The sequence below is a fragment of the Lissotriton vulgaris genome, chromosome 6 (genome assembly GCF_964263255.1).
Source record: "Lissotriton vulgaris chromosome 6, aLisVul1.2, whole genome shotgun sequence".
NCBI lineage: Eukaryota > Metazoa > Chordata > Amphibia > Caudata > Salamandridae > Lissotriton > Lissotriton vulgaris.
In genome coordinates this window covers 388,539,171-388,561,782 of record NC_141694.1, presented here as the reverse complement: position 1 = coordinate 388,561,782, position 22,612 = coordinate 388,539,171, and the positions used below count along the sequence as shown (strand labels likewise).

General features: G+C 44.7%; 1 protein-coding gene across 3 annotated transcripts in view; it reads right to left on the bottom strand.

Annotated features, from left to right (window-relative positions):
- Nucleotides 1–22,612, bottom strand: part of ARHGEF10 (Rho guanine nucleotide exchange factor 10) — an 888,980-nt gene that overhangs the window by 480,110 nt on the left and 386,258 nt on the right. For all 3 annotated transcript variants that reach the window (XM_086926411.1, XM_086926413.1, XM_086926412.1), the window contains one exon: nt 21,186–21,361. In XM_086926411.1, the coding sequence (XP_086782537.1) occupies nt 21,186–21,361 (176 nt within the window). The remainder of the gene's footprint in view (nt 1–21,185; nt 21,362–22,612) is intronic.

Genomic DNA, 22,612 nt, shown 5'->3' with positions numbered 1-22,612 from the left:
AGCAGTTGTAAGAGCTCCGGCCACGTGGACCCTTTCTCTAAGAACAGAAAGTAGCCGTGAGAGGAGCACCGGCAATTACTTCCGAGGAAGAGTTTGGAGCCGAGGACAAGACTTTCCCAACCTCCTTGGATGGCGACAGAAGGGTTTCATACACTAGACATACACACGTCTGGAGGTTTCACAGCTCATATGTAGAGATGAACACTTCACTCTTCTTCATTCGCAAAGATGAAATAAAGAAATACGAACTTGGCTGCGACATGAACGGCGGATACAGTCGGGTGAACACATTTCTTAAGAGACCCGTCCCCGTGAAGTGCACCAAACATGGTCTGGAGAAACCCTGTCCCGAGTCATTCATCAGCCCGTGGGGATTAGATTTGTTTAAATTAATATTTGTCGGACGTTGTGATTTTTCCTTCGGCTTCTGTGAACAACATATAAATACCATCTTAATTCAATGTATTCAGTTGTGACCGTGTAGTTCATTGTTTGTGGACGATAGTCGAGTGGAAATATCTAGAAAAGATACTTCTGTACATATAAAAATATAAGAGTAGTGGACTGTATAGAGTATGATCAGACGCCTGAAACTACAGCTGCTCTGTGAGTGCCGGCTCTTGTGACTCTGTGTCTGTCTCCTGCTGGCTCCTCACACAGCACTGTGGCTCTCGTGACACTGAATCTGTTTCCTGCCGGCTCCTCGCACTGGGGTACAGCTTTACTTCACCTCCAGTACTGGCAGAGGTGCAACCCGGTGGACCCCCAACACTACCATGGTGAAGCACGGGGTCATTGTGAAACACGCCCCCCCTCCCCATCACAAAAACTGGCTGATCGAAGCATTGAAGCACAACGCCTTCTCACCATCAGCACTGTCAGAGAAGCCGGGGGACTGCCCCCCCTGCTCAGATCCCACCTTTTTACAGATCTGTAAAATGTATCACTCCCTGGTCAAATTGCCCTCTAGGAGGGAGCTTTGGTCGCGAGTTTTACTCTCCGAAAGATGCTCTCCTGGACAGCAGAGACCACTGGTAGTGTTGGCCATACATCCCTCTGAGCGCCCCTTGCAGCCACCTCGTTGCCCCCTCCCCCTTGAGTCTGACCTCATCCAGAGGGGCGCCCCTTGTTCCTACTAGCCTCAAGTCTCTGGGAAAGGGGTTTGCATGGCTATCTCAAGTCAGCGTTTCATGGGACAGACCGAGCGGGGGTTCCGTGGAATCGTGTTCGCCCCCACCCTGCTTTGCTACAAAACCCCGGTTTCTTCTGAGTGCGCTCAGATGGTCGCCGCGCCCGAGGACACAGAACTGCGCTGGTTTCCGCACCCCGTGTCCTGGACCCCCCCTGAGGTCAGAGCAGCATGGTGCTTGCCGGCACTTGCGGGGCTCCCTTCCCTTGCCCCTGATGGTGAAAGGAGAGTACCCATGCTGGACTCAACCTGACCGGCCGAGGGGGCCGGGGGTGCACACGGCAGGGGGGACCTGCACCGCCTTACCGCGCACTGGAGGGAGATCAGCGCACAGGGTTACTAGGCAAGTGTGACACGTTCCCTGGGTGTTTATTACTTTGAACTGCTTAGAATACTTCTGCAGCGGGCAGCCCTTCAAGGGACAGAGACAACAAAGAAGTAAGTACAACCCCTGCCACCTGTCTGCTTTGCCTACCCTTTCCGCAGACATTGGGAGAGTTTCTGCTCCCCGACGGTTATTACCTTTGCGCCAATGCTGGGCGGACCACTGAGGGAATCCAACTACTTCAATGGCTTTCTTGAGGGGGTGTTGTGAAGGAAGGTAATGCCGCATACTTTCCTTTAACAAATACCAACAAGGGAAAAGGTTCCCTTGCAATTGTCACTTTACTTTGTACTGTAAAAAACAAGCGGTTCCTTAAGAATGTAATGAGTTTATTTGTTGTTTGTACCTATTGATAATATTGTCCCCTCGTCAATATGGAAGGGTGCACGAGATATGGTGCAGCACATACCAGTGTGTGGGGTAACAAAAGTGTGAGAGATGCAGGCAAGAAAGGCAAACATGCTCTTTTGTGTTTCTGCCATTGGTGCGCAACTGAAATTGTGTAACGTAACTGGTGCTCATGTAAAGCGCCTCAACATCTTCGGGTCGTGTTCGCGCTACATAAATATGCAATACAAAACATACAAAATAAAAAGCAAGGTTGAAGTGATAATTTGGCTCACCATAGAAATGGGTGTACCTTATGAACTGCCTTAACAAAAAGATCTCGGTGACTAAAGCAGTAATACAGTCAGCTATCCACATAAAATATATATCTGTGATCTGCATGGTACCAGTTCTTTACAGCAGGCATATTAACCCTCTGCGCTACTTTACAACAAGTGAAAACTGCCCCTACACAAAACTCTGATCTCCCTCTCTCTCTCTTGCAGGAACATTAATCACAAGAGATAAATTGATATTTTTAATGTTGCATGAAAACTGGACTCAAAAGGAACTCTGCCACGTGTTTTTTTAATCCTAAATTATTGTAAAACACAGCGTCACACTTCCCCTCCCCAGCTGGGCGGCCAGCGCCCTAAGACAGGCCCTGGTTCTTTCCATCTTAGGTGGTGTGGGGAGGGTGTGAGACTGGTTAAGTTGAGGCTTGGGACCACCTGTCGAGGAAATGTGATTTTTCTCACTGGAAGTACGAGGAGCAATCTTTTAATTAGGTCTGGGTTGAGGCTTTAATCTTTAGGATGATCCCTAGTGAAGTAAGATGTCTTTGTTCGAAAGAGGTGAGAAGTTGAGAACCTGCTATTTGTGGGAGCAGGGCCAGCCCATAGATCATGCTCTGTTGGATATACGTATTCTCTAAATTGGGATCAAGGATGGCCTCAACAGGGTGTGGGTTAAGTCCTCACTTATTCGAGAAATGTAAGAGTTGTGAGCATTGGGGTAGAGAAGGTCGCTCTCAACACTATTGGGGTTAAATGTCGAAGTGGGGCTCACCCTAATTGGTAAATTTAAGATGTGCCTTTATTAGGATGAAGGGTAAGATGGGGTTGAACTATTTGGGATACTAATGGGTTGCCTTTATTTGGGAAGCGAGGAAGTACTAAAAATGAGCAGCCAGGGTTTATATATCATAATTTAGGATGAGAACATTTTGTACACTTTTATAATTCCCACTTGGAAATAACATCTATCTTATCCACCTGAAATGGGTGACAGGCGGAGCCAGCCCTGCTTGACTTTGATCCTGTGATTTACAAATTACGCATTGATTTCGGGAGTGGGCGCAGTAACCTATCTCCCACTTTACACATTTTCAAACTAACCCTGAACGCTCTGCATTTGACTGCTCTATGTCCGTCAGTGAATAGGCAGTTCACATTCCCGTACAGGACAGTCACTGCAGACATTTACAATGTAATCCGTTGAATGCCATCCCAACCGCTCGATAAGGGCTGCCTGTCAGGAACCCTGACCCATTCATGCCTATTGTTCCTGCCGTTTACTTTTCGCATTGCATTTTTTATTCGTATGCACTAGTAAGGACATTTTCAAAACACTCCTCCCGACACTCTGGCTGTCAAGAGCAGAGCGCTAGGCAATGAGGCCCATTCACGTTCTCGCCCCTCTCTTACTTTAGTGACTCTGGTGCAAAGAAGGGGGGGGGGTGCATCCTCCCACCTCCCTCGCCACCTCTCGCAGAGTTTTAAAAATGGTTGCTTAGGAGCTGGCGGAGCTTCCCGCGCAGGCTGTAAAAGCCTCCCCCTGCCTGCCGCCGCCGCCGCGTCCTCTGCTCCTACCGGGACCCAGGCGTAGAGCGGAGGCTGCATGGAAAGGAGTGAGGGGATGAATTCTATATGTAACGGGACTTCCAGGCCGTTATCAGTAAAGGGACAGCATCGCCTCCCCGGGCCGTTATCCATGTGCACCCAGCATCTTCCTAAGGAGACGTAACCTGCACCAAAGCCCCACAACACCTGGGAGTAGATTGGACTATATTCGGGGACACCAAGCTTCACCCAGTGCCTGCATACTGGGATAACAGGTCTGTTTTTCGCTCTGGACAGCCAGCGTCGCGGTCTGCCAATCTATGGGCTTTAAGCATCACTTCCAGAGCTACTATGAGGACTGTCTCTATGTGTGTGTGCGGGGCTCTGTGTGTGTGTGCGGGGCTCTGTGTGTGTGTGCGGGGCTATGTGTGTGTGTGTGTGGGGCTCTGTGTATGTAAATGTAAATGTAGTAGTACTTGTATAGCGCACAAATCACCCATGAGGTATCTCGGCGCTTGTACGCATACCGCTGTGGAACCCTTCCTGGCTTTTCCCTGTGAAGTGCCCACTCCTGGGCACCCCCAAGGTGAAGCCAGGCATCCTAGCGTTGTTGGGGCTGTTGTGGAGATTAAGCAAGCTATTGCCCAGAGTTGCAGAGTGGGACCCATGAATTAGAATAGGCACTGAGGCGAGAATTATCAGGTCCAAGGAAATTTTAGCCCAAGACTCGCCAAGGCGGGAATTGAACCCTGGTCCCGGGCTAGACCTCTGCATCAGGGTCTGCCGCTCTAACCATTGAGGCACACTTCTCCACTGTGTGGGGCTCTGTGTGTGTGGGGCTCTGTGTGTGTGCGGGGCTCTGTGTGTGGGTGTGGGGCTCTGTGTGTGTGTGTGTGTGGGGCTCTGTGTGTGTGTGTGCGGGGCTCTATGTGTGTGAGGGCTCTTTGTGTGTGTGTGTGTGTGTGGGTGCAAATGCAATAGGTCTCGCATTTGATTTGCGAGGGAATAAATTATTGCCATTGTAAATGACAATGCCATTTATTTATATGTTTTAAAAACAAAAACATAAATAAAAATAATGTCATGAGCAATGCCAATAGCTCTAACTTTAACAATGCCGAGACCATTGCATTGTAAATGCTTGTTTTCCGCTTGTTATTATTATTGTGGGGAGGGTAGGTGGGCTCCGATGTCACTACTCAACTGCCTTTCAAACGCAGTCGTGCTCCTATCATTTTCATTTCGTAAATCAAAAATACTGCTTTTATAAGTATGGTACTAAATGTCTTCCATTATTATTTACTTTTCATACATATTTTTTTTTTTACTAACTCAGAAATAGCGCTGTCGGTGCGCTCTCGGGAGAGCTTACCGGTGCGCGCACCGTGAGTGCACCGGGAAAAAATGTAAAAAATATATATATACATTTAACAAATGGTTTTTAAAAAAAATATATATAATTAATTGTTGTATAAAACAGCTAACAAAAAAAAATCGTAGGTTACAAAGTCGATATACAAATGAATTAGCTTTAAAAAAACTATGAAATTCACTGAAAAAACCATAGGTTTCACAAACGTTATAGTTAGGAATTAGCTTTTCAAAAATCTTTGAAATTCACTAAAAAAAACATAGGTTTCACACCAGTTATAGTTAGCTGAACAGTTTACTCATACAAAACCATTGAAATTCCCACGTTATAGTTAGTTGGACTCACTATAACTCACGCGCCCGCAATCCACTGCTGATGATGTCACATATTACATCATTCATGACATGGTCAGTGACATCACTGATGACATCACTGATGACATCTCAAATGACATCACTGATGACATCATCCAGTGAATGTGTGTTCCTGTAAAGTTAAAATGTATCTAACATATTGAAGAATGAGTGTATGTATGAGTGTCTGGATGAAGGATTTAGGAGGTGGGTGACTGACTATATGAGTGAGTGATTAAATGTGTCTTACTGAATTCATTGGTTAGTGACTAAACTGTCTGAATGTGTGCATCAGTATGTCTGTTGTGTAAGCTGCTGCATGTGTTGATCAGTAGCTATATGAGTGGCTATACGGGTTATTGATTGGTTGTCTAAGTATTTGAATGTGAGGGTGAGTATGTGTGTCGGTGGCTGTGAGGTGTGTGACTCTGTGCATAGATGTGTGACCAGTTCATTCACTAGGTATATGGGTTCAAAAGTGAATGTAGAAACAGCTGTATGGGCGGTTGACTGTGTGCATGGGTGTGTTGCTGAGTGAATGGATATATCAGTGCTACATGTCCATGTAAGTACATATATTAAACACAGTGCATGTGAGAGTTGGCATATATAAATGACTAAACATCGGAGCCTGTGATTGCGTAAGTGACTGTATGGATCAATGTGTACTTGTATAAGTGATTGTAAAAGAGAGTAAGTATGTGTTAGTATATGTTTGAATAAGAAAGGTTTAGTGTGTATAAGTTTGCAGTTGATGAAATGGGAGTGTGATTGATTCTTTGTATAACTGACTAGGTGTTTGAGTAACTTTGTGGATGAGTGTCAGCATTTAAGTATCTGTATAGGTGTATGAGTGGATATCATAGTGTTGTATTGATGAGTGTCTGTATGTATGAGTGATTGTATGGGTGAATGAGTGGATGTGAGTGCAGACCTAGGAATCAGTGACTGCGTATGTAGTTACTGCTATTGGTGTGTCATTAATTTCAGGAATAGTAGTTTGTATTTAACACTGGGTGTATCAAAGGTTAGATTAGAGTGTGAGGAGATGCATCGTATTATCACATGAATGATGTCATCAGTGATGTCTTCAGTGATATCATCAGTGATGTCACTGACCATGTCATGAATGATGTAATATGTGACATCATCAGCAGTGGATTGCGGGTGCGCGAGTTATAGTGAGTCCAACTAACTATAACGTGGGAATTTCAATGGTTTTGTGTGAGTAAAATGTTAAGCTAACTATAACTGGTGTGAAACCTATGGTTTTTTCAGTGAATTTCTAAGGTTCTTTAAATGCTGATTCCTAACTATAACGATTGTGAAACCTATGTTTTTTAACGAATATATATATATATATATATATATATATATATATATATATATATGTTTTAAAATAAAAAAATTACGTTACATTAATTACTTATTAATTTTAAGTTTATTTAAATATTTTAAGTATGTTTAAATTAATTATATTTATTATTATATTAGTTTTAAATTACTTTTAAGATATTTAAAAAATTTGATATTTTGACTGTCTATAATTTTTTCCTATCGATATTTTGGAGTCGATATTTTTGTACTTACCTGTTTGTAGATAGAAAGTCTATATTTTGGCATTCTATATTTTTACCTCGATATTTTGGCAAGATAATATTTTGACTGTCGATATTCTGTCAGTGATCCAGATAAGACGACCTGTCTCAGAGTCGATATAACTTCGGTTAGTCGGCTGTATGAATCTGGCAGTCTTATAACATTCAAGGAGTCTAGTGTAGCACACAAATCCCACAGAGGCAATTCCTTGTCCATGCTACACAAATAGAAAGTGGTTAAGCAAACATGTAGCAAATGAAGGCTAACAGGTGCAGTGACTCAGATTCTTTTCACATGGGGTCAGGGGCGTCATTTAGTCACCCCAGTGAATAGAACAATTAGAGGGGCATGACAAAGAACATAGATGCTTTTAGAACTGAATAAAACAAGGACCTACAAGGCGCAAAGACCAATGCGGAATGGGCATGAGCCCTTCAATTTACTCTTAAAATCTCCAGGAATACCTAGCTCAAGTCAATTCAGTTAAATTATGTCCATCGTACATACCTGACTCCAGCGCACTTACAGGCCGTTTCTAAATACAATTCATACTTGCCTTAGATGTGTTGGGGAAGAGGCCACCTTTGGTCATATGGGGTGGAACGGTAGTGTAGTCCTGCACGATTCAGAGAGGTAACGCAGTAGATTATTAACTGGACGGGCAAAGAGCGCAGATGGTGATAATCAAGAACTGAAGATCCAGCAGGCTCCCAATCAAAGCACATTGAAATGTGACAAATGCCATTTTTGCGCAGGCTGAAATGACCATTACTGTTAGTCTAGCTCAGTAAGCAGTCAGAGCAGCAGTGGTACTGAACTAGGAGCCCCCTTCATGGGCTGCCAACCACAATACAGATTATAAACCACCCTAGACTCCAGATTTACTACAGCTTTATTTGAGGGGTGGAAGTTCTTCTAGGAGAATTGAGAGTAAGTGTGTGCAACTCCCTGCTACAGTGAATATTCTGAAGTCTACTGGAAGGCTTACATAATCTGTTACAATGAACAGGCTTCAACATCTAGTTCATAAAATGCGCTTTTCGGCTTGAATTAGGAAGGTTTTAGGAGAGTGGGGGGGTGTTTGTTTAGCAGTGTTGATCTTTTTTGTTATGGACTGAACTGCCTATGCTGTATAGGATGCTCACTCTCCTGATATGTATTTTAAATTAACTGTATCTTGTGCAGTGTAGTTACTGGGGTGGAATACTGTGTTATATGAAAACTTAAGGAAGATACATTTAAAAAAGGAGAGAGTGAAAAAGTGCTGAGATACGTGAGAGATGCATATTGAGGACATTCTGAAAGATACAGGGGGTGTAAGGGGCTTATTTACAAGAGGCCTGCGCTGCCATAGCGTCACTTTTTCAACGCTCCGGTGGCGCCGGCCAATCAATCATGTTTATGAGGTGACGTAGAGCTTCCCTGTGTGGCTTTGCGTGGCCTCATAGATCTGGAGCATGGCAAGGCAGTGCAAAGCTCTATGTCAAGGAGGCGTTCCATGGGTGTTGCGGTGGGAGTTCCCAAACAACACCCATGGATTTTGATGCTGCCCCAGATTTACAAAATCACATAGTTCTGGGGCAGCGCCAAAACCTTACACCTCCTCAGAGCAGGCGTAACGAGGAGAAATGTTTTCATTTCTCCTCGTTTTTTCCTCTTTCCATGTGTGATGCATTTTGAAGCACACATAGAATGTGGAAAACACCCCCATGTTTTGTTTTTGTGCAATAAAATTCCCCTTTCTGCACAAAAAGAATCCTTCCATCAATGCAGATACCCTTGCACGATGCTGCAGGGTGCCTGCTTTGGCGTTAGGCACCAAATTGAGCACTGGCGCTGGCTCATATATCATAAATGCAGCGCATTCCTGCCCTTTCACATTGGCATAGAGCAGCGCAGCAAGATGATTTGCTCTGTCCTATGCCAATTTTTTGTAAATGAGGCTCTGAGAGCCCTATTTACAAGAGGCCTGCGCAGCTGGAGCCTCTCTTTTTCTGTCATTCTGCTGGCGCAGGCCTCTCAATCATTTATATGAGGTGACACAGAGCCACCCTGCATGGATTTACATGACCTCATGGATATGGAGTAAGGCATGGCAGCACAAATCGCTGAGTTACCACACTCTGCGCCAATTTTTTGTAAATGAGGCCCTAAGTGTTTACAAGAGTGAGACTGTAAGGTGACATGAAGAGAAGGAGAATGAATCAGACACTCTGAAGATCACTACGGCTTTCACAGACCTTAATAATATTTAATTCACAGTCTCATAATTTCAGAATTGAAACATGTTAATTTCTAATTATTCACACCATTATTGTTATTCGCTTATTTGATACAACCATTATCAAATCCAATAAGTCTGGCTTGTTTTAGGCATATGTCCATTGTTCTGTTATATGTCTGTATGCAATAACAGAAAATTTACACAGGGGCACCCAAATACCGGGCCGATGGCACGCTATGTGAAGCACAAGATTTTAGTTAACATGTTTTAAGCCACACCTCTTGGAACAGATTCCAGAATTACACAATAGCAAGGAGCTCTTCAACATTGTGAAGGAATTCTCCAACCCCAGCTCCAACACCAACGACATCAGACCGTCGCAAGCCCTGTGCGACTGCCTCGCCACCTTCTTCCACCGCAAGATAGCAGACATCCACGACAGCTTCAACACCCAAACAGCCCCAACAGACAGCAACACAACAGACCCTCCGCACACGATCGACCACGACCCCCTGCTAGCCTGGGCCAGCGTGAGCATCGATGACACCATCAAGACCATGCGCACAATCCACTCCGGCTCTCCGTCAGACCCATTCCCGCACCACGTCTTCAACAGAGCAAGCAGCTCCATCGCACCCCACCTGCGCAACGTCATCAATCTCTCCCTCGAGACCGCGACCTTCCCAGAGATCTGGAAACACGCTGAGATCAACGCCCTACTCAAAAAACCTAAGGCAGACCCAAGACACCTCCAGAACTTCTGGCCCCTCTCTCTGCTCCCTTTCCCGGCCAAGGTCATTGAGAAAACCGTCAACAGACAGCTAACCTGATACCTCAAAGAAAACAGAATCCTGGACAATTCCCAGTAGGGTTCCGCAGCAACCACAGCACCGAGACTGCCCTCATTGCTGCCAGCGATGACATCAGGACCCTGCTGGACAACGGCAAGACCGCAGCACTCATCCTCCTAGACCTCTCTGCCGCCTTCGACACTGTCTGCCACCGCACACTACGCGCTGGCCTCCACGCCGCAGGGATCCGAGACAAGGCTCTGGATTGGACCACCTCCTTCCTCTCCGGCAGAACCCTGAGCATCCGCCTCCCCCATTCCATTCCAAAGCCTCCGAGATCATCTGCGGCGTACGCCAGGGATCCTCCCTCAGCCCGACGATGTTCAACATTTACATGGCCCGGCTCGCACACGTAGTCCGACAGCACGACCTCAACATAATCTCCTACGCCGATGACACTCAGCTGATGGTCTCCCTCACCAAGGACCTCATCAACGCCAAAGCCAACCTCCACGAAGGAATGAAGGTAGTCACCGACTGGATGAAGACCAGCCATCTGAAGCTGAACTCAGACAAGACGGAGGTCTTCATCCTCTGCTCCAACCCTTCAGCCTGGGACGACTCCTGGTGGCCGACGGCACTGGGGGCAGCCCCGACACCCACCGACCACGCACGCAACCTGGGAATCATCCTCGACTCAACGCTCTCAATGACCAAGCAAGTCAACGACGTCTCCTCCTCCTGCTTCAACACCCTCCGCATGCTCCGCAAGATTTACAGATGGATCCCAACAGATACAAGAAAGACAGTCACCCAGGCCCTCGTCAGCAGCAGACTCGACTACGGAAACGCCCTATACGCGGAAGCCCCGACCAAGCTCATCATACGACTACAACGCATCCAAAACGCCTCGGCACGACTGATCCTCGACATAGCACGCCACGGCCACATCACCCCCCACCTGAGAAACCTGCACTGGCTCCCCGTCAACAAGAGGATATCTTTCAAGCTCCTCACCCACGCACACAAGGCACTCCACAAGACCAGCCAGCCTACCTCAATAGATAGCTCTCCTTGTACATCCCCAACTGCCAGCTACACTCCGCCGATCTCTCACTCGCCACCGTCCCGCACATCCGTAGAACAACCACCGGTGGGAGATCCTTCTCCCACCTCGCCGCCAAGACATGGAACACCCTCCCACTGAGCCTACGACAGACCCAAGATCTGCTGATTTTCAGGAGGTGGTTGCTACAGTTAAGAATTGTAGTTTTAGCCTGCCTGTATTTGCATATTTTATCACCTGTGTTGTTTTTTAAATTTGTGGTTTTCCCTGCCCATGATTGCCTCCATTTAGTGTGTTGAATTGTGGGATTTGCATTCCAACCTCTGTAGTTTGTCCCTCTCATTCCTTGGTGACAATTCGGTTTTCCCACCAAATTTCTCCTTTGCTCTGTGCTAAGACCTGTATGTTAAAACAGTGCACTCCCAGCCACCATTTTGTGTTCATAAGCCAATGAAACCAACCCCCGTGCTTCCGGCGAACCCCCTAGCCCCCAGCAACAGGGATTTTTTCTACATCAGAGGGTGCTTCTGTGAGCTGTTTAAACTGTGTTTTACTAGGGCCTGTGCTCTTCGTTTTTTGGCCAGCAGGGGGAGTAAAGTTTTATTCAAACAGTATTGTTAGATTTCAAGTTAGTGAGGCCCTTACCTGCTGAAGTCCAAAGTGTGGATTGAGCCTGTCTGTCTCCTAGGAGATTCTGAACAGAAGAAGCAGCTTCCAACTCCCTGGCCAGCAAACCTTGTCTGAGGTCGCTGAGACCTTATATGGTCTGCTAGTGGTTGGTACATGTCTACACTGATTGGTGGTTGTATCTGGTGTTTCTATTGGATTAGGGTTAATGTCCTCATTGGTTGAGTATTTGAGGGTTCTGATTGGGTTCTGGGTCTGTGATTCAATCATTGTAGGGTTGGGACTAGGGCTAGAGTTAGGATTTCTATTAGAAGTAGGGACTAGGGCTTCCTATGTTATTGGCTGTTGGGAGTAGGGTGGGACTAGGGCAAGAGTTAGACCTTTAATTGGAAGTAACGATTAGGGATTCTGGTGTGATTGGTTGCTGGACTAGGTGTGGAACTTAGAGTAGGGTTAGGCTTTCTATTGGAAGTAGGGACTAGGGCTATCTGTGCCATTGGTTACATGGACTTGTTTTGGGACTACTGGCAGGGCTAGGGCCTTTATTGGACGTAGAGATCAGGGTTTTTGAACTGATTGGGTGCTTGGACTAGGGCTAGGATTGGCTGTAAGGTCCTGGTCTCCTATTGGTTCTAGATTTTAGGGCTAGTGTTGTGATTGGATAGGGTTAGGGCTAGGGTTCCCATTAGCTGACGGAGTCACCTGATTACTAAGGCTATAAAAAAGGCCAGGCTTAGGGCGTCTCAGCCCGGGCGTCGAGGCTAAGTGCAGAGAGGACAAGGGCAGTTTCCTGTTTGAGCCTGTTAAGGGCAGAGAGGACAAGGGCAGTTTTCTGTTTGAGCCTGTTAAGGGCAGAGAGGACAAGGGCAGTTTCCTGTTTGAGCTGGTTCGAGACTGGTCGGGACTAGGGCCAGAAATGCTGCCCTTTTTCTCATTTAGCAATACCCAGCCCACACCATCCACATCCAAAAACAGAGCAACACACTCACACCAAATGTACACCACGCACAACACTATGCACAGATTAATATACCAGCCTGCACTACAAACCCAACCAAACCACATCTACACACCCTACTATCCCAACAACAGCCACACTGCACACCACCACACTTTGTAACTCTTGCAACACATATGCTTTCAATGTAATTATGGATCTACATATTTATCACTTTCTTCTAATTTAGCATTTCCAGTGCACTGCCCTATTTCTCAGCCTATACTTCGCTCAATATATCTTCTAGCCCAACCTTCTGACTCATCTCAAACTTCTTCTACTACTCCTTCCAATGCACTACCCTATCTCTCATCCTATACATCTATCAATATATCCTCTACATCCACTCTCTCATTTATCCCAAACCCCATACCACTACAATGATTGCCAAAATAACCCTTTCAAAATAACTCTCTCCTACTCTACCCCTCCTTGTATCATCTGACACCTCTTTTACTATACTGATCCCCTAAAACAAATCTTTCTAAACTCTTTCCTCTGAGTCCTCCCCTCCAAAACTCCTTTTTACTCATCCAAATGCCTCCTACTATTGCTAAGACCTAAAAATAAATAAATAAATGAATACATTATTTAACTATTTTATCCACTATCCTTTTCAATCAAAATTAACAGACTAACATGTTCACATCTCAAATTCCATATTAAACTATACTAATATACTACCCAAATAATTGAATAACATATCCACTACTCAAATTACTTCATATTTTTTCTACTATAATGATTTTCAACAGTAATCCTTTATGGGTTACGGAGTGGCGTGCTACTCACCAGAAAAGCGATTCAACACCCATCAGGGGTAAAAAGTGCTATATGAATGCAAGTTTTTCTTCCGCTTTTATCCCTCCGCTATCCTTTTCACTCCAAGTAACTGACTAATATCCACCACTGAAATTACTTCATATTTCACCATATTAATTCACCACTAATCCTTTGTAGGCTTCCTGAATAGCGTGTGTCAACAAACGCTATATAAATACAAACCTTTGTCCTCCTCTATTCTTCTGCTATCATTCCAAATCCAAATAACTGACTAACCTATCCACCACTTAAAATGTACTTGCATGTTTCACTATACTAATTCAACACTAATCCTCTATGGGTCCCGGAGTAGCGTGCTACTCGCCGGAAAAGCACTTTGACGCCTGGTCAGCGGTAGTAAGCGCTATATAAATGCAATTACAATACAATACAATATGAATTCAGCTGGACCTTCACTGGTTTTATCAAACAATATGTATGACATCAACACACATATATGAATAATTGAGACATTACCAAACCATAGAAGAGCAACTATTATATGTTGTACTTGTACCATCAATACTAAATGCAGAATGCATTTATAAATGACAAATGTGCATTGAGGCACATTAATATACCAATATATGAATTGCAATGGGGTTATATAAGCGGAAAACACAAATATCATGCCAAATCTAAGGGAGGAATGTGCAAGACAATTAGCTTGATTTGCCAAGGCATCATAGTCAATCAATGTTGTGTTTACCTCAAAAAAGTAAGATGGTTTTGTAAATGATAATACTTCTGCCTCAGTATCTGGTGCTCACTCAGTGTTTCTGAAAAAATGGCAATTTCAAAGATGTCTCTAAAAATGTAATTAATCGAATGCTTAAAGGCAGCAGGGGGTTTACAAAGGTCAAATGGCATAACTGGATACTTAAAGTCCACATTCAATGTTACATATGGTATTACTTTTGCTTACATTTATAAAATATATGCTCCTGAAGGGGGAAAGCTTTGTGAAAACCTTTACTGCTCTAACTTGCTTTAATTTGACTGATATTAATTGAAGTGGGAATGTTTTTCCAAAGTGTTATACGTGTGTGTACACATTATTATATACTGTGTGTCCTCTGCTGGGTAACTGTGCAATATGGTCCAATATTGCAACTAAGATTTCTGGTGACCTCATTAACCACTCTGCCAGCCATATAATTGGGGCACTAGCAGCAAATGGGTTTTCCGATTGACAGACCCAATGTAGAGTAAAATGCCCAAATCTGGTGTGCCATTAGGGGCTAAGTAGTGCCATTTCCCTCCAAGGCAGGGCAACCTTAAATAAAATGCACACCATTGTCGCAATGTAAACACAACATTGCCTTTTTGGTAGCATTCCTTTCCTTCAGTAATTAAATTCCATTAACATTTGCCTTTTTTTCCATTGGTTCCTCTGCATTAGTAGTAGAAATGGTTATTTCAGCATGAAGCACAATTGGCAGTCTTCTGAAAGGCCATCTTCTTTTATTATGCCTGTGGTATTGCTGCACTTCGACCTGAAGAGTCAAGTCTTTATGTGGAGTGCTAGAGGCATGTTGATTAACAACTAAGAAAAGTACATATCTATATTCTTCTTAGAGCACTTGCCAAAATGAAGCTGTAGCAGCTTCATCTCTCCAGGCCCATTGAAAATAGCGGATGTACGAGATAACCCCTCCCGCAATAATCTGCAGGAGCAGTCTGGTTATTTTGGCATTTTACAAATATGGCTCTGACTTGTTGAACAGATGTTAACAAAATATTGAACCTCAAATGCTGCCCCAAATTCTTGGAGTTTTCCACATGATACAATACTTAGATAGAAAAGCAAAAAGGTTGCTTTAGCACGGTCAGTCAAGAATAGTTTAGCTTGTTACCGACACAAAATGGAGGTCGCATTGTGCTAAAAAAGCTTGATAATACAGGGGTTACCGTTCTCGGATGGGGTCAAGGGTAGCTAAAGCATTGACTCATTTCCCATGCAGCCCAAGCTGGAAGCTCATGAAGCAGAGAGACTTGTGAGATACTGAATGTTAAATGAGCACTCCTCAGTTGAAATGGGTGACTGCTGCCTAACAGCCCTCCCTGGCCCTTCTCAGTCACTGAGAGCAGTGTCTTCATTGCCCAAGCAGGGGCCCACCAGACTAAGGGTCCTTTATGCATCTACACAAGAAATACCCTTGCAGGTGATTCTGTTTGGTTATGAAGTGCAGGGGCTGTTAGGATATTGAATAATAAATAAGCAGTTGTTCTCATTTAATATTCAATCACAAAATGTGTTCTCATTTTAGCCTCTGGAGCACAAAGCATAAAAGAAAAGCATGAAAGAAAATCGCATAAAAGAAAAGCATGAAAGAAAATCGCAGCCTCTCAATGATGGTTAATTTAATCCCAGCAAAGGATCAGCTTTTTTCCTAGAGTGAAATCTAAAGATACTAAAATTAGTAAGGCACCACCTGTCAATGATTCATGTTTTGACTAAAATCGGTTATCTCCCTAGACCTGTTTGTGATACTACAAAGCAGGTTTTCACTACAATACATTCCAATAAGACAAAAGTTGCAGTGTTTTATCACTAAACAAGCAACTACAATGCAACGGTCTCGCCTTTGCCAAAGTTAGAGCTATTGGCATTGTAAATGACTAATTTTTTATTTATGTAATGGTTTTGAAAACAGATAAATAAATGGCATTGTCATTTACAATGCCAATAGCTTAATCTCTCGCAAATGCGAGACCCTTTTGCATTTGCAATGCAATAGGTCGCATATTTACGCGAGTTTGAGCTATTGACATCGTAAATAACAATGCGTTTTATTTATGTTTCAAAAACACACACACACACACACAGAGCAACACACACACACAGAGCCACACACACAGAGCCCCATACACAACCACACACACACAGCCACACACAAAAAGGCACACACAGAGCCACACACACACACACAGAGCCACACATACACAGAGCCAAACACAGAGTCACACACACACACACAGAGTCACACACACAAGCAGAGCCACACATACACAGCCACACACACAAAGACACACACAGAGCCACACACACACAGAGCCACACATACACAGAGCCAAACACAGAGTCACACACACATACAGAGTCACACACACACAGTCACACACACACAGAGCCACACACACACACATAGCTACACACACACACACACACACACAGCCACACACACACAGAGCCACACACACACACAAAGAGAGCCACACACACACACAGAGCCACACACACACGCAGAGCCACACACACACACACACACACACAGAGCCACATACACACAGAGCCACACACAGAGCCACACACAACACCAAGCCACCACCTTTCTTTGACGGTGTTTACTAATTTACTTTTTTTTTCCAGAAAAGGGCTAACAGGATAATAATATGCTTCCTTATATATTTAAATAGGCCTCTCACACTTGCACCAATAATAGGATTTTACAAAGAGTGAAATGCATTCTGTCTATATTTAATTGTAAAGGCAAGCCGAGATCCAATGGATTGCTGCAAGGGAAAATATGAGCTTCGCTATCTTAGCATATGAATCACTCAGATGAACCACGGTGCGTTCCCACGTCCAGCTGTAGGCATGAGAGTGTACTCGTAATTATGAATGTGCGACATGACATCATAAGTGACATCATACGTGACATGACTGGTGATGTCACGACATCCTTAGTGAAGTAATCAAATACATCATACACATGGTATTATTCCCAAGTAGAGGAGTTGCTGAAGTTGCGAGAATGCTCTTTACACACACTCCTGACATCCACCTATACATTCTACACAACTATTGGTAGTCACGCATTTGAAGCAACACTATAGTCAATTACATAAATAAATATTAATTGTAAGTGCGTGCACAGCAATTTACACCAATATTGTTTGCTTCATCAGAGAAGTGACTCCAAGGAGGAAAGAAAGGCTCAATCACCTTCACATGCCACCACTGCCGGAGTAAACAGAGGCAGGCAGGGGAGTCCTGGTGGGGGATTTACAGTACGAGGTCTCTCTGCCATGAGCAACCCACAGCTGAGTCTGTGTTCTTGCAGGGTGTGGGAGGGCTCTGAGGGAAGGGGGGGACACAAACAGGCAGACTCTCCTTCGAACCCCAGCCCCGCCTTCGAATTCCTGCGTGCCCTCGCACCCTCCTCCAGCGCCCCTCCCCCTTCAGACCAATTTACACATCCTCCTAATGGCACAGAGGGTGGATTTGACTTAAAGAAGTATTGGTTTAGCTCAGAGAGGCCCCGGCTTGGGGGACACGACAGGGGGACACCGTTAAAGGGCAGACTGGAAGAGTGCACATTTGTGATGTTTAAAAACACAACTTTCAGGGGAAGCCTTGGTATACAGCTATGGTTTCACAGAGAGCGCACAATGATGCGTCGTGATGAAAGCTTGGTCTTTGTTCTAGTGTGCAGCAGGTATTATTAGTGCAGCTGCACCGAGACCCAGGAGTGAGAGGGACCCTCTGTACTTCCATCATAATTTACTACCCGGGGTGGGGTGAGGGTGGGGTAGGCAGGGGCAGCTTGTCTGCTTCACCAAAACACCCTTCGGCACGGTTTGCCATCCAATTTTGTGAGTTCTGAACCACTCGCTATGCAAGAGCCCAAGAGCTCTGATGGAGCGGAGTAACAGGAGCACTCTGCACCGCGGAGTGTGAATGAACCCCCCACCCCCATGCAGTATTTTTTCTCAAAGAGTGGTGGGGATGCTGGCCTTCGTATGCACTGTCAAAGCCAATAAGTATCTCCTATACGAGAACTACTGGTTTTGTCTAAATGTTTAAACCATGTTGCACAGCAGCGTGGCCACTTTGCAACATGGCCGAAATTCTTTTTTTTTAAAAGCGTTATGACATAGCAAGAGTTTACTGCCTCACACAATTTTCTTAACTTTCAGCCCTAATGCACACTTGCTGAGCTGCTGTTCAACATGGTTAAATAAAACCATTGATAAAGCTAATGCTTCTCTTTTAAGGGACGTCCGTTGGCATTCCTAATGTTTGTTTTCTGTAGATGATCCTCTTTCATGTGCCATTGCTTTGTTCATGTCGAGAATGTATCAAGTTCCAAATAAGAAACACAACAACACAGCGTTTTATGTTAGATCTAAGTAGTTGGACGTTGATTGGCTACTCCATTCCCGTCTTCTACTGAAAACAAAAATGTCCTGACCCATGTGACGCAATTTATATTTTTATATCTTTTTGTTTCGCTTTTTTTTCTCCACAGCTTGCTTGCGCTCGGGTATGACTGTTGCTTTAACAGGCATGCCCTGGGGCCGGGATATGTCTCCCGGTCTGGCTGACGTGCAGGAATGTTGAATATTTACAGCCTGGGCTGATTGGCTCCAGAGAAGGCAGTGTGCTGCAGACAGTGTACTTTCCACATAAACCCACACCACATGGGCACCAGCACGTGAGCCACCCGCGGATACAATTACACCCACAGGATAACAGCACTTTTTATCGTGGCTCCGAGCAGGGTCTTAGTGCACCAACACCTTCCACAGCACGGCCACTGGGCGGTCTGGCCTGACTGCGCAATCGAATTACAGATACTCTCAAACCCCTTATGAGACATGTATTCGGTGTGATCCAGCTAAAAATATACTGCAGACGCAGAGTGCATGCTGCACATGGAGGGCGTGCCTGCTGCTGGCGACACAGCCACAGAGTGATTTATTTAAGTGCGAAATGCAGCGGTATCTGGGCGTTAAATCGGAGTCCAGGCAAAGCATAAATATTTTTTTATCAAGGAACTAGCAGAGATTTTTCTAGTTCTCGAGTCAGTGCGCTGCACATAAGTGTCACATGCGGCACCTACCCGAGCTTCCTCCTGATGCGCTTCACGCCCTCCCGCGTACCCGCAACGGACGTGTGTGAGTGGCGCTCGGAGCCTCCCTCTCCTGTGCAGTGACAGGGTGCCCTCCCGCTCCTCCTCCATTCCCCGGTCACTCCCTCCCTCCTGCGAGATGGACGCAGACGCGAGCAACTAGGGAAAAGCAATGGACCTCAAAGAGCAGGAGCGCGACAGGGATCACGGCCAGGTAACATTCAAGAAAACCCAAGTTAAAGTGAGCTAACAATGAGTAAAAAGTGGCAAGCAACAGCCAATGCTGTGTAAGTAACTGTGCAACAGCATGACTACCAAGCAATTCTGCAACCAGCAGGGCAGCCACCCGAGGAGTTCGACCAGCCATCACTTCAAGCACCAGAGAAAGAGGACCCACAGTACAACAGCACAAGCGCTCGCCAGCCCCGTTCCTTTCAGACGGACTTCCTGCTGGCTAAAAGGTTCCTTATCTTCTTTATGGGGCCATCTGGACCCATAAAGAAGATAGGAAATCTTTTACCACAAACGTAAGGCAAGGAACCCAATCTTAAAAGGACGGGGCTAAAAGAGAAAGAAGAAAGTCACTAGGACCTCTTCTCCAATGGCTGGCAACCGTTTAGGAGGCCAGCCAATGGAGAAGAGGGGCGGGGCTTAACCCTCGCTAGTGAACTTCTCCCAAAAACATAAAATCTTGCGAGCTTGACTACGCATGTGCGCAGTACGCCACGCGAGACCTAAAAAAAATCTGACAGCTAAGCTTCTTGTAAATTTCCATCTAAATTGTACCTTGGAAATCACACTATTTAGCATATCATTGTGTGAATATCCTCCAAAAATATAAGGTCTTTTGACTCTACCTCAGTCAATAATAACCACCTTGGAGTAACCTTCCCCCTTAAATGATATAGCTCAATTATACAATCAAGGTGAGGGGACACCCACTCCCAATCGAGCAACCTCACCATAACTGCATGTACCTAGAACTGCCCCACACCACCCCCGGCCACCATTTGAAATCTCTCCTGTTGACACCCCACAAACAAAAACCATCATCTAAACGCCTGGCCCTTCAAGCACCCAGCACTAACATTACAATCACCTATATGTTGCTTGACTATATAATCACCGCCACAAGATTGATTCTGGACATACCGAAATATCAGTCTGTCAGATCAGCATTGCGAGAAATCCCCTGGCTGTCAGTTGACCAGTGGATAATGTTTAATACACTCTGCATGGCCCATAACGCACTACACAAAGAAGAGCCGACATTTTTAGAGGACCTGTTTAGATGGTATTCTCCAAATAGAACTCTGCGTTCGGCTAATGCACATCTGATGCAGCCAGTCAGAATAAAAAAGATGAACTGGGGGTGAAGGAGTTTTATTTTCAACACAATCAAGGAATGGAATTCCCTCCCCTCTTATCTGAGAACTGGCTTTTTGAGCAGTAGTAGCACCTAGTACAGTATGTTGCACTGGAAGCGCTACGACACCCGTGTGTATTCATGCGCTGTATACATTTTATTAACATAACACAGTTTGTAGACTAAACCATGCTTGAAAACTACCTTCCCAAAGTAATTCTCGACTGGCCCTCAAAGTCTGTAGAAAATATATTGGTGATATCTCTCGTACACTTTCCTTGGTACAGTGCTGTTTAGGCCAGTCTACAAAATAACACTCCTTCATTGTGCCAATGCTTCTACTTGTACAAATGAATAGGAACACTTACTGGCTTTGGCATGGACAATAACTTGTTCCGCTGCATGCTCAGGAGGAAACCTGGAGCTTTCTCCTTGCTCTTCGTTGCTTCCATATTCTATAACCTCTACTTGGCTAAGAGGGACACTCCATTTCAGTAGGTATTTCTGACCAGTAGATGTCCTACAACTGCCATCACTGTAAGAGCTGGAAAAAGCACAATATAGTTTCTTTATTTTACTTAATCTCAGTCACCATACGGTCTGCATAATTTGATAGTATCCATGACTGTTTTATGTTGTAGTGCCAACTTCATACTCAAACAGAATTAGCATTCATCTTCGAGAAAACTGTATTATTTTCCTGTGATAGAATAATGTACTGGAGAAATTTACATTCTGTAGTTTTCACTATGTTTCATTGGGCCATGAAAAGCAATATCCACAAACAAGGTAACGTTCAAATGAGCACACACACGTTATCACTAGAGATGCAGTCAGGCACCATTGCATTGTTATTACTATTATAATACGACGTTTACCCTATACTCACGGAGCAGAGATAAGTCTTTTATAAGGCTTTGCGAGAGTGATAGATTTAAATAAGGTATGGGAAATGCTTTGAAAATAACTTATAAAGGTTCCAGCAGAGAGTTTATTAGCACCCGCCATCTTTGTCCAGTGACAAGTAGAGTAATGGTATTAGCATAAAGAGCATGAAATCATAGATGTAGTTTCATGTTTAACAGCCATGTGTGATTCAGTAAGGAAAATGCTACTTACCAGTATGCATCTGTTCTTGGCATGCAGAGCTGCAGATTCACACACTATGCATAGATCGCCATCAGGTGTTAGGCCCGGTTGTTTGCACTTGATTTTATCTTGGAGAAGTCTTTGGAAGTCACGAGATAGGTGACTCCTACTTTGGATGATAGTGCACATGGGCATCAGCTCCATCTTCAGATTGTTTTTCGCCAGCAGGGAAATGATGGAGTTTTGTAAGAAACAGAAAAGATCCTCATGTATGCTGTATCTAATTAAGATAATCCCGGAACAGATAAAGGTAGCCGGGGAGGCGGGTGGGCGTGTGAGAATCTGCAGCTCTACATGCCAAGAACAGATGCATACTGGTAAGTAGCATTTTCAGTTTGAGGCATATGAGCTGCAGATCACACACTATCCATTGATTGTATAGCAGTACCCATCCTTAGCGGCAACCATCCGTATCTGTTGCAGTAGTTTGAAATAATGTTTTGAGTACAGCTTGGCCTACAGCAGCTTGCGGTTTTGTTTGCACATCTACACAATAGTGTTTTGTGAATGTGTGTGGTGTAGACCATGTAGCTGCTCTGCAGATGTCATCTAAGGGAATTTTCCCTAAGAATGCCATTGAAGCCCCTATTTTGCGGGTAGATTGGGCTTTAGGAGGAACAGATAATGTGCGTTTCGCTTTGTGTTA